A 13,462-nucleotide genomic window follows, 5' to 3' on the forward strand; every position below is an offset into this window, starting at 1 on the left:
TGAGTTTAAAAAAAAACAAAACAGTAAAATGAATCATTTAATATCACTGTTGAAAAAATAACCCACTAGTGAATTGAAATATTTTCACTTTTCAAGACTTATTTTTATTGTCGTGAAACTAATGCTTGTATTTTGTTATCCCTAAGTAATTTGGTAGTAAATGCAGTAAACAATCTCTAACATGAATGCTGCTGAAAGCCTTGGACTCAAACTCCAAAGCCATGTGATTCTTTCTCTCTTTAACACAAACACACACACTGAAACATATAAACATAAATACAAGCCACTTCATTGAATATGGGGCCGTACAGGATATTTAACTTTCTTTTGTCCATTTGTAACAGGAGGCTTTAATTCACTGAGCATTCTGTATGTTGTACTCAAACTATGTCATCGCAGGTTTTAGACTCAATAGTATTTAAAGCAATTGTTTATAGAATGCCAAGAATATTCCATTTATTAGATAGAAAACCTGTCCAGGTTTTATAAATATTATATGAGCTATAATATACAGATATTTATTTATAATAACTAGATAACTAGTACATATTCTGACTTAAGGAAGCAAAAGTCTTTAGAATTGTACTAGGGATTGATTTTTAATATTAACTTGTTCTGAATCCAAAGGTTAATGCTGATTTTGATTAGTATATAATCAAAGTAAAGGACCGCTGATAATTTGTTTCTTATTGTGACAACTGTATCTGCATTAACTTGCTTAAATCCTTCATCAAATAGTGATGCTATATAATTAATAAGGATATCATAAACATAGAGGCAGCACATATTTGTACAGAATATTTGTTCTGCTGGTAATTTCTGGTCACCTTGTAGATGAACATGTTTTTCTTTAGTTTTTTCTCCTCACTCTCATTCTCTTTTTTTCTCCTTCCTCCTTCTCCTTTATCTTTTTCTTTTTCTTTTGTTTTACAACTTCCTTTTCTCAATTATTCAACGAATTTCTTTTTGTTTACCACTTATGTGTGCTAGTCCTTGGTAATACCACAAGGGAATCAATAGACATGATCCTAACTTAACAGAGCTTGCAGTCTAATTGGAGATATGGCAAGAGTTTTACTGGATATAGTTACAGTATAGTTTCTGCTATACTAGCTGTTGTATTGGGTGAGGTATTGAAACAAATCCTATTTTTTTGTTTGTTTGTTTGTTTGTTTTCTTTGAGACGGAGTCTCGCTCTGTCGCCCAGGCTGGAGTGCAGTGGCCGGATCTCCGCTCACTGCAAGCTCCGCCTCCCGGGTTCATGCCATTCTCCTGCCTCAGCCTCCCGAGTAGCTAGGACTACAGGCGCCCGCCACCTCGCCCGGCTAGTTTTTTGTATTTTTTTTTTTTTTTAGTAGAGACGGGGTTTCACCGTGTTAGCCAGGTCTCGATCTCCTGACCTCGTGATCCGCCTATCTCGGCCTCCCAAAGTGCTGGGATTACAGGCTTGAGCCACCGCGCCCGGCCCAAATCCTATTGTTGTAACAAATTATCACAACATTGCTGGCTTAAAGCAGCACAGATTTATTATTTTACAGGTCTGTAGTGTTTCGCAGATCTAAATAAAGACAAGATGTTGATAAGGCTGCATTTCTCTCTGGAGGCTTCAGGGGACAATGGTTTTCTTTCATTTTCAAGCTTGTAGAGCCTGCGCATGTCCTTGGCTCACGTTCCCCTCCATCTTCAAAGCCAGCAACATTGCATCTCGCTAACCATTCTTCCATGTTCAAGGATGGTTTTCTGGAGGGAGTAACCTGTGAGTTTTGATCTGAAGAAGAAGTAGGTGTTAGCTAGCCTACGGAAGGATGGTAGAAATTGTGGAAATTTCTGGAGTAAACATACAAAGGCCAGAAGCAAAATGAGTAATTTCTAGGAACTGAAAGAGGCTCACTATGACTGTATCGTAACGTGCTAGAGGCAGAGTGGTACAATGTAGGCCAGAGGCAGATACAAATGGGCACAAATCATATAGGTCCTTAATGACCCTAGGGAAAGAGCCTGGACTTGATTCTGTACTATGGTAAGCCACGGCAGAGTTTTCAGTGGACAAGTGATTTGATGAGATTTGTACTTTGAAAGCTGGCTCTGACTGCAATGTGGTGGACAGATTGAAGGTATAGAGGTATGATGGCAACAAGATCTTGGAGGAAGCTGCTGTAATTTCAGCTGGAGATTTGCAGGTGGGGCTAAATATGGGTGACACCCATTGGAATGGAAACAAATGGACTGATGCAATGAATCTTTAAGCATTTGAAGTGCTATGCCTTTGTCATTAATCAGATGTAGGGGGTTCAACAGAATAATTCAGAACATTCCAACTTTTAACTTGGTGATATTGGTAGAATTGAGAAACACAGGAGAAAGAAAGGTGATGTAAAGAGGATGGGTGTGATTGGTTCTTTAGGTGTAGATTTTTCAGTCTATGGATTAGATGCTTGAGCAAGAAATCTTGAATGAAGACATTAATTTAAAATTGAGCAAATATGGATGATAATTTAAACTCTTCAAACGGGTGAAGTTGTAGAATCAGAAGAGAGATGAACCTAAGATGGTGCCTTGGGGAACCCCATCAGTTTAAGACAGGTAGAGAAGAAAAATAGTTCACCAAGTAAAAATAAATAATATATGGCAAGATAGAGGTGGGGGCACGGGTTGAGGATGAGGAACAAAAAGATATGTTACGGTGGAACTTGGAAAGAATATTTCAAGAATGAAAGTATAGTCAACACTCTGAACTATCACTGAGTGATTAGACCTGAAAGATAAGGAATCAAAGATATTCCAGGGCTTTGGCTTTGTTTCTTGTTTTTGTTGTTGTTTGTTTCTTGCTTGATAACAGTGGTTTCCAGAAATAAGTAGACAGAATCCAGGGTTAAGTGGATTTAGAAGAGAAATGAAACTGAAGAGATGGAGACTGAGAGATTCAACAATACTCTATGGAAGTTTGAAAAAAGGGAGGTCTTGAACTTGCTAAATGCTAATAGAAAGAAGCCACTCACTAACTATTGATATATCTCTCAGCCAGTAAATTTTCATGGCTGTGATGGAGGCTGTGCTTTTCAAACTTATTCTAATGGTATAGTAATGGTCAATATATATTCTAATGGTCTAGTGTCCTAATGGTAGAGGCAAGTGAATACCTTCTATCAGAAGTATAGCTGAATCTGCTACCAGATCAACTTCAGGTCCTGCAGAAATTCTTTTTTTTTTTTTTTCTTTTTTGAGACACAGTCTCGCTCTGTCACCCAGGCTGGAGTGCAGTGATGCGATCTCGGCTCACTGCAACCTCTGCCTCCTGTGTTCAAGTGATTCTCCTGCCTCTTCCTCCTGAGTAGCTGGGATTACAGGCGCATACTGCCACACCTGACTAATTTTTGTGTTTTTAGTAGAGATGGGGTTTCCCTATGTTGGCCAGGCTGGTCTTGAACTCCTGATCTCAAGTAATCCTCCTGCAGCGGCCTCCCAAAGTGCTGGGATTACAGGTGTTGTGAGCCACCATGCCCAGCCTAGGAATTCTTATTTATTGCAAACATAAGCATCATGGCAGACCATAGAGGCAATCACCCTGTCAACAACTCTAGAATTATATGTAATGCAAACCATGTAGCAGTGAGAAAGTAGCCCATGCATCAATCAGCTTGTATCAGGCATTTTCAGAACAGCCATGAATGTAGAAAATAGACCAATAAAACTGCCTATATATTTTATAATCAGCCATGACTCTAGCTGATGACTAACTAATGAGAAAACAAAAGGTGGAATTATTAGATCTAGGAAAATTTTTAGTAATCTAGAGGAATCGTGTTGACAGCAAAGTTGAATCAAGTTACAGGCTGATTCAGAATCCACTAAACGTGATTACCAAGTGTTTACGGCTGTGAAAAATGACACTGCATTGTCTTACTCAGAGTTGGGACCACAGCTAACAGGTTCATCAAAGTGAATTGGTAAGGTAAAGTCATATTCCAGAATACTTAAGTTAGAAGAATCTCTCAAAATGAAAGAGCTTTTTCTCTGATTAAATTATCCAGTATGACTTGATCATTTATTTCAATTTATTGTTTGTATAGATGTTTGGGAGCTGCCTGATGGCAGAGACCAAAATGAGTTTAACTTTGTCCATCTATCTCATTGCAAGAGACCTCTACTAAAAAGAGAGGGAGTTAACCACTTAGATGCTTTCGTTGATTCCCTGGCAATCATTAGTCAAGGAGAATGAGGACAGGGTTATCAATATGTTTTTTCCAGCAAACTATAGAGAAAATAATATTAAATAAATTAACTGTAATTCTCTAGCTGTAGCAAACATCTTCCAAATATTTTATGCCACTCTCAAACATTAAACCATTTTCTACTTTTTTCAAATTAACTTGAATTTCACAGTTGTTCTGGGAGTTGTTTTCATTGTCTCAGGATTACTTTCATGGCAAAAGAGTGAAGAAAACAAAGGCTTTATTTTATTTAAGGTTTAATATTCTAAAAGTTTACAAATACAAAAGTGTGAGTGACTTTTAACAAAACAGCAGATAGACATTTAATATCTCAATGTCTCTTGTTGGAACAGGGAAAAGCAGAAAGAAGGAGAAATGCCAGGATGCTGACCTTTACCCTCTAGTGGAGACAGAACTATGTCCTTGTGATGAATTTATATCCCAACCTTATGGAAACTGGTCAGATTGCATTCTTCCAGAAGGCAGAAGGGAGCCTCAGCGAGGACTGCGGGTACAAGGAGACAGGAAAGAATGTGGAGAAGGCATGCGCTTTCGAGCAGTAGCCTGCTCTGATAAAAATGGAAGACCTGTTGACCCCTCCTTCTGCAGCAGCTCTGGTAAGGAGATGGATGAAGAGTAACAGATGAGAACACTCACACACAGTTTGGGAGGTTTTTCTCAGGTCTAGAATTAATAGCTCTGCTCTATAATAATTGTTTCAGTTCTCCTTTGTCAATAACACATTGTCTCTCATAAAATATGGACAGATGAAATGCATACATCTGCATCTCAATGATTATCTGGAATGTGATGGTGCTGGATCCCTGACTCACTTCATTCTCTACTTCACCTTTGTTTATTAGCCGCCTGTTTGCTGGTGGTCAACACTGCTGCTCCACTTCACTGAGAAAGCCAACGCCAAGTAGAAACAAATATGCTCCATGCTGTTTTTTGGTGCTCTGACCATATACATAGAAGGCATCAGAACTTGAGTGTCTTCAAATGTAGTTGAGAAAAAAATCAATGAAAAAGTTAATTTTAAAAGTTTCACTATATAAAGTAGAAGTATACCCAAGTTAATAGAATAAAACTATAGGAAAATGACAGAGACAATCTCAGAGAGTTCTGTGAGATGTTAATCCAGGAAAATACTGTTTTTGAACCTTAATTGGGAGAATTTGAAAGATCTGGGTGTATGGAAAAAGGAGTGGAGGTTAAATACAGCTGTTGTGAAAGTTGGTGAAACAGGCTGAAAGCAATCATTACAATGGAGCTTCTGAATTTCCTGCTCTGTTTTTCTTTTTTTTACTAGTTTTTTTAAAAAGAATAAACAAGTCTAGAAATAAATGGGTAGATGTTGGTCTTAGTCATCAAGGTTTTGTGTACTAATAAATGTTCTCAGTAATACCAGAAACTCAAATTCAATTATAGTGTACAAACTAAGTAAATGATAGATCTTCTTTATTGCCAGCATACTAGCTATCTTTATTTAAGATATGCCCATATCATTATACAATGAGATTTAATGACTTTTAAATTAATACTCTTATTGCTTTATACAGGTTTCCTAGATTAGTCTACATTAATTTCTTAAGTGATTTGACTTTCAGAAACATTAAATACATCACAAAAAAGTAATGGACCCATTTTAGGGTGACTCTAATCTTTCTTTTCAGCTTGTATGTGTGCATTGGTTTATTCATTCATTTGAACAAAACGTTTTTATTGACCATCTGCTATGTACCTGGACATCTATGACTTGAGTGTACAGTTAAGGGGAAGTCAGAAACTTGTGGAGTTTACTGTCCGGTGGGGGATATAAATAAACAAATACATAAAAAGAATTTCAAGTTTTGATTAGCTCTGAGGATGCTGAATAGAAAATTTTTTGATAGACTTTAGGGAAGCCTTCACTGAGGTGACATAAATCTAAGATGTGAAGGGTAAGAAGGAGACAGATGCACAAAGCACATAACAAGGTTGTTTTAGTTAGTGGGGTGTCCAGAAGATAAAAGCTAGGAAAGATGTTTTAGACATAAAAGTAAACCCTGTGGTTTGAGCATAGAGAGTGAGGAGAGAGCTGTGTGAAGCGAAGTTGAAGAAGTATGTGGAATCTTGTGAGACAAGCCAAGGAATATGGATATAATTTAACTTCAGTCATCAGCTTGGAAGTAGAGTGGGTAATGTTATCCAATTTAGAGATTTTAAAGATCACTTTTGACTGCTGTCTACAGACTGACTTAAAAGGGGTAAGGAAGCTGCTGGGAAACTCCTGTAGTTAATCAAGGAGAGACATGATGGTAGGTCAGACTAGGGTGGTGGCAATAAAGAAATACTGAAGTAATTTTAAGATGTAATTTAGAGATAGAATTGGCAAGATTATTCCAAACACAAAACATCTTTTCTATATGTTATCTATCATTCATCCCTAATTTTGCATGAATTTATGGAGAGTTTTTTTAATTTAGAAAATAATCAGTTCAGATTAGAAATGAAAACATCTTGAAACAAGAGGAGACATTTGTAATTCAACCAATTTGCAATGCCATAGCAAAAGCTATTAGGGAATCTAAGAGACTTTCACCAAATGAAAATCGTGCTTTAATCAAAGTTTACTGCAGCCTTATAACTTTTATGATACTTGTGTTAATCTACTTTCACAGTATATATTTTCAAAAACAGGTTTTTTTTTAAATAGCAAGTGAAAATACCTCATTGTGTCACCTCTAGGGATATGACATATACTTGTCTATCAAAGGAAAAAAATCTTTTAATGGTTACTAATAAAGACGTAGTTTTAAAAAGTATATATATATACACATATACATATATACACACACACACACACGTGTGTGTGTGTGTGTGTGTGTGTATATATATATATATATATATCTCTCCATGAATTGGAGTAGGACACTGTGGCTCATGCCTGTAATCCCAGCACTTTGGGAGGCATAGGCAGAAGGATTGCTTGAGCCTAAGAGTTTGAGACAAGCCTGGTCAACATAGGGAGGCCTTGCCTCTAGAAAAAATAAAAAATTAGCCAGGCCTGGTGGCATGCATCTGTGGTTCCAACTATTTGGGAGACTAAGGTGGCAAGATCACTTGAGTTTGTGGAAGGTCAAGGCTTCAGTGAGCCATGATTGTGCCACTGCAGTCCAGCCTTTGTGAAAGAATGAGACCCTGCCTCTAACTATACATATATATGTATATGAATTAGCTCACTATTAAGAATTACATCATAGGTTAGGTGCAGTGGCTCACACCTGTAATTGCAGCACTTTGAGAGGCCAAGGCAGGTGGATCACTTGAGGCCAGGAGTTCAAGACCAGCCTGGCCAACATGGCAAAACCCCATCTCTACTAAAAATACAAAAATTAGCCAGGTGTGGTGGCACATGCCTGTAATCCAGCTACATGGGAGGGTGAGGTGGGAGAATCACTTGAACCCTGGAGGCGGAGGTTGCAGTGAGCCGAGATTGTGCCACTGCACTCTAGCCTGGGAAACAGAGAGAGACCTTGTCTCAAAAAAACAAAAAAAATACATTTTTATCATGGGCAAACTGAGGCACAGGGTAATGACCTGAATCTGGATCTCCTAATAAGAATGGTAAGTGCTTCCCCCTTTTAAATCTTTACTTGGACTTTGTCTTCCATTTGCATTTTAGACATGAGCAGGATTCCCCACGATGACATAAGGGAGACTTCTTCATGAGGATAATTATTCCTCATCAAGCATAATATGTTCCATATGGCCCCTATTGGATACACGTAACTGTGGGAACACAACTGCATAAATTCTGAGTTATCCATACTAATGGATTCTATGGATAACTCAAACCATAGATAATCACAGCCGAGTCTGCTTGGCTTTGGGAATATCATGGCGAGGAGAAATATTAAATTGCAATTTATTTTTTAAAAAACTTTAAAATGGAGTTTGTCTCTATGTTCTGTCAACCCCTATTGGCTCTTAATGAGTTCCATCACTGCCTGATGCAAAAGTGCATGGTGTCATCTCCATCTGTATGACAACAGGTCCAGTGATGGGACTACCTAAATTGGGCCACAAAATATCCCATGACAAAATTAAGATTCTTGAGGTGAGCCACTTCCAACCATGTTTCTTATATCAGTGGTTTTTTTTTTTTTCCCCCTCAAAGAACAGGACAAAAAAGTACTTCAGCATGCCAATACACTGAATTTTCTCTCTCCCTGGCCCTGCCTTCATCTCTCCATTCGGTTCTCTGCTGAATATCCCGTCATATCAAGTCTTTCCGATTCCTCTAATAATTGATCCACCTCATCACTTCCTGTTTCCCTTGCCAGTCTTTATGTTTTTTCATAGCACTTAATCACCAACTGACACGTTATATATTTACTTTTTAGAAATGAGTGCTTATTGTCTCTCCCTCCAGTATATTGCAAAGTTCCAGAAGAGTGGAAACATTTTTAAATGTCTTTTATTTATTTTCAACTGCTTATCCACAGCACCTACGTGTCAGAAATTTCATAGACTTTCAAAACATATTTTTGAAAACATGACTTAATCATCGGGTTCTGGTAATTTTGTCTCCAAAGTATGTCTCGTCTTTTCCTTTCCTTTTGCTATCCTCTGCACATATTGATGTTATGCTATTCTGTCTTGACTTATCCACCTGCTATCTGTCATGCCAGCAGCCATCAGCCATCACACTGACACGAAAATATGTCCAAGCCATCGGCCTGCTTGCAGTCCTTCCTGGTCTCTTCTTTGTATAGCAGCTCCTCAACTGGACCCTCAAGGACTTCCATGAGGATGTACTTCACCTGGCATGCCCTTTTTCTTCCTCTCATGGGACTCTTCATTCTCTGGGTTAAGATCAGGTGCTACCCGTTGCAGGAAGTATTTCCCCTTCTTCCACTCTTGTGTTTCTTTTTAGGACTACATTTAACTTTTAAAAATCCATGTAGATCTCTATTTTTCTTACTAATTTGAGAGTTCATTGAAATTTATGACTGAATCATGTTCACTTCTCCATCCCCCATACCTATCCCAGGCTCTGGCCCCTCGCAGGTTCTCAGTATCTGTTGGCTGAATGAATGGAAAGGCTAGTTTAGACAAGAGTCAACACACATATGCCCATATACAAGTTCTGAAGTGCGTGTGCAGTGTATGCACATGTTTTAACAGCCCTTTGGGTAGAACAGCTGTGTATAACAAAAGCAGATCCATAGAGAAGCCACCTGTGTAACACACAAAGAGCACGGAAAACCTTGTTCTATTTTGCCCTCGATGTATAGTTTGGGAATAGAGGTAATGAAATTGCATCGCTACTAGTGGATAAGCAATGTTTTTGAAACAATGGAAGAATGCAGAAGGAACGATTTTTCAAGTGATCCAATGACAAAAATGTGAATAAGCTTTCATTCATCAAATTATGAAATGAAAGTGTAATCTGTTTTCTATCTGATTCCAGATAAATTATAATTGATTTGATAGGCAATTAATGATTTTCATTAATATATCATCCAGATGTAATTTAGCATTTGCAATTTAACAATTATAATTTCATTAATTTACTGTAATATATAAGTAGGTATAGATAGAAGACAAAGCAAAATAATAATCATCATAAAGAATCTCTTTTTGGATTTAAGGAATAAATATTTACATGTTTGCAATCACTGGAAAAGTGAATTTAATATTAATGCATTTAGAAAGTTTAGATTTTCTGTGTATGTGTTGAATTTTGCATATTGAAATATTTCTCTTACAACTCTATATGAACAAATTTATTTTGGCTGAGCTGGAAGAACATGCTTGGGACTGAAAATTATATCTTTATTAATCAAGGTGATTAAGATAGCTTTTTTCCTGATTCCAGGTCTAGGTTCAAAATTAACTATTTTATTTTGTTTTATTTTATTTTGTTTTTATTTTTATTTTGTTTTATTTTATTTTAGACAAAGTTTCCTCTGTAGCCCAAGCTAGATTACAGTAGCATGATTATAGCTCACTGTAACTTCGGAGTCCTGGGCTCAAGTGATCCTCCTTCCTCAGCCTCCTGAGTATCTAGGACTACTGGCTAATTTTCTGTTTATTTATTTATTTTTATGTAGAGATGAGATCTCTCTATGTTGCCCACCAAGGCCTCTGAAACTGCTGGAATTACAGGCATGAGCCACTGCAACTGGCCTAAGGAGCATTTTATATATGAAGTGTCCTGGCAAAGATTTGTGGATATCAAAGACAGGACACACATATTAATCTATTATGAGCAGTCTTCATAAGTCCAGTTCATGGAAGGGACTGAATAATTATATTATACCCTCTCTCCCAGAAATAAATAGAAACTTTCTAGTCATCTGAAATTCTTGCCAAATGACTCATTGCTTAGATCCTTTACACCTTTATGTTTATTTACTAAGACCTTGAAAGGCTCTTCAATTCACCACTTGGGGAAGAATAATAGTGTTTCGGCCAAGGACATTTGCATTGACAAGATAAAGAATATGTTTCTATGTTTTCATGTTGTGATTTTGCCTCTTTTGCTATTTTTGTTTTAACATGACCATAGATAAAAACTTCATATAACATTGCTGCATTAGAGCTGTTTCTTTCTTCTGTCCATTTTTCTCCAGCTCCATTGCTCTGCCTTAGTTCAGGCTGCCTTACGTTTCTTGTAGACTCACTGCAGTGGTGACCCATCCACTGTCCTCACTCAGTCCTTCTTCCTGCCAGCCTTTCTCCCTTTACAAGGAGAAGGTTCTTTCCTAAAGGCAAATCTGATGATCACTCCCATAGATTTTAAACCTTCAAATGGCAACCCATTGCCCAGACCTCTTAGAATGGGATACACGCCCTTCATGATTTTACCCTCCTTTTTTTTTAAATCAGTATACAAGATTTATATATTTTCTGCATACTGTTGATAATTTGAAACATTCATATAATCATATCAGGTTAAGTAGAATATTCATCACCTTAAGTATCTTTTCTTTATGCTAGAAACATTCAAATTCCTCTTCTAGATATTTTGAAATGTACAGTAGATTAATGTTAACTAGAGTTATTCTACTGATCTATTGAAAACCAGATCTTATTTTTTCCTAAGTATATATGTGGACCAGTTCATCAACCTCTCTTCATCCCTCCTATTTTTTCCAGCCTCTGTTAATCACCAATCTACTCTCTATTTTCATAACATCTCCTTTTATAGCTCCCACATATAAGTGAGGACATGTGATATTTGTCCTTCTATGCTTGGCTAATTTCACTCAACATAATGATCTCCAGTTCAATCAATGTTGCTGCAAATGACAGGACTTCATTCTGTGTAATGGCTGAATAATATTCCATTGTGTATATATTTCACTTTTTTTTTAAGGTGGAGTCTAGCTCTGTCACCCAGGCTGGAGTGCAGTAGTGCAATCTGGGCTCACTGCAACCACTGTCTCCTGGGTTCAAGTGATTCTCATGCCTCAGCCTTATGAGTAGCTGGGAGTAGAAGCACCTGCCACCACACCCAGCTAGTTTTTGTATTTTTACTAGAGATGGGGTTTCACCATGTTGCCCAGGCTGGTATTGAACTCCTGACCTCAGGTGATCCACCTGTGTTGGCCTCCCAAAGTGCTGGGATTATAGACATGAACCACCGTGCCCAGCTACACCACATTTTTGACACAGGATTTTCCTTGGCCCCTTTGCCAGCTTTGCTGCAGGAGACACACCATCTACTCAGCCTGCCAGGCTATGCCTGCCTTGTAGTCTGGTGCTTATCCCGCAGCCACTGCAACTGAGCTCTCAGCCCCACTTTTGGTAGGTCCTGAGTTCTTGTCCTACACATCAAAGAAGAATGAGGATACACTGACAATCGAAGAGTGAAAAGGACAGAGAATAATGTTACTGAGTGATGAAATAGCTCTCTGCAGAGATGGGATGCAAAGGTGCCCCCCACCTGAAGTCAGGTCATCTCTCCCTCAGTGTGACTGGGTCCAGGGCTTTTATGTGCTCAGAATGGGGAGTGTGTACTGATTGGTTTGAGTGTGCAAAAAGAGGCTAAAACAAAGGCATCACTCAAAGGTGGGCACAAAAGTGTAGAAAACCAATTAGGAAAGGGTAGGTATATGTAAAATAGGTGAAGGGTGGGGATCAATTGGACGAAAGCACAGCAAATAGGCAGAGAGGTTCTCAATCTGGTCCAAGGATTTACCCAGGACTGTCTTCAGCTTCAAGGTCAGATTTCACCGGGGACCTGTCCCTGTCTGCTTAGGATTTGTCTGCCTCCTGTCATTATCATTTGCTTTATACATTCATCCACTGATGAACACTTAGGTTGATTCCATATTTTGGCTATTGAAAATAGTGGGAGTACAGACACCCCTTTGCTATATTGACTTTATGTCTCTTGGTTGTATACTCAGTACTGGAATTGCTGGATAATATGGTAGTTCTGTTTTTAGTGTTTTAAGGGACCTCCATACTGTTATTCATAATGATTATACTAATTTACATTCCCACTAACAGTGTACGAGGGTTCCCCTTTCTCCATATCCTCAGCAGCATCTGTTATTCCCTCTTTGGTAAAAAGCCATTTTTACTGGAGTGAGATGATATCTACTGTGGTTTTGATTTTAACCATGTTTAATCCCTGAAGCCTCATCTTTCATCCACCCCACTCTGAACTCCAGCAGTCCTGGGTTCTAGAATATCTCAATATACACAATTTATTGACAGGGTTCTTTTGCCTTCTGTACCTATCTAGCTTCCTCCGGCTGTGACTTTAATTTAATTTAATTTGCAACTTAATTCTCTAGTTGACTCCTAATAACCTTTCTGAACTTGTATTAGAAATGTCACCCTTTTTGAAAAACCACAGGCAGTCTTGCCCGGCAGCCCTTTCCCCACTCCCCAAACCCTAGAACCCACTAGGAGCAGAGCTTACCTGCTTAATGTTTGTTAGCAAGATAGATGTCGTCGGTCCTATACTTCTCCTATTTTACCTATCTTACTGCTAATCCATGCTGCCACAGAGGGCTGTGTGCCCCCTGAGAGAGGGACCATGAACACTTCATCACTCTATCATCACAAACAGCTGGCGAAGTGTCAGCACATCACACATACTCAATAATGGCTCACAAAACACAGATTGTAAATTATGCTTATGAATAACTAATTTTAATTTACATATGTGAATTCATTCCCTATGACTACTTTATCAAAACTACAAACTTAGTGGCATAAAACAATGCAGTTATTCTCTGATAGTT

The 13,462-nt window shown here is 38.1% G+C and overlaps 1 protein-coding gene and 1 long non-coding RNA gene across 3 annotated transcripts in view; one reads left to right on the forward strand and one right to left on the reverse strand.

Moving 5' to 3' along the window:
* The window catches only part of LOC105492585 (thrombospondin type 1 domain containing 7B), a 900,526-nt gene that overhangs the window by 619,763 nt on the left and 267,301 nt on the right, over positions 1 to 13,462 (forward strand). For both annotated transcript variants that reach the window (XM_071072671.1, XM_071072672.1), the window contains exon 14: positions 4,565 to 4,828. In XM_071072671.1, the coding sequence (XP_070928772.1) occupies positions 4,565 to 4,828 (264 nt within the window). The remainder of the gene's footprint in view (positions 1 to 4,564; positions 4,829 to 13,462) is intronic.
* LOC105492581 (uncharacterized) lies at positions 1,509 to 13,279 on the reverse strand. The gene is made up of 3 exons (XR_011609716.1): positions 13,138 to 13,279; positions 5,062 to 5,207; positions 1,509 to 1,768 (listed from the first exon to the last, which is right to left on the reverse strand). It is a non-coding gene; the product is annotated as an uncharacterized lncRNA (long non-coding RNA).

Source organism: Macaca nemestrina, chromosome 11 (genome assembly GCF_043159975.1).
Source record: "Macaca nemestrina isolate mMacNem1 chromosome 11, mMacNem.hap1, whole genome shotgun sequence".
Lineage (NCBI taxonomy): Eukaryota > Metazoa > Chordata > Mammalia > Primates > Cercopithecidae > Macaca > Macaca nemestrina.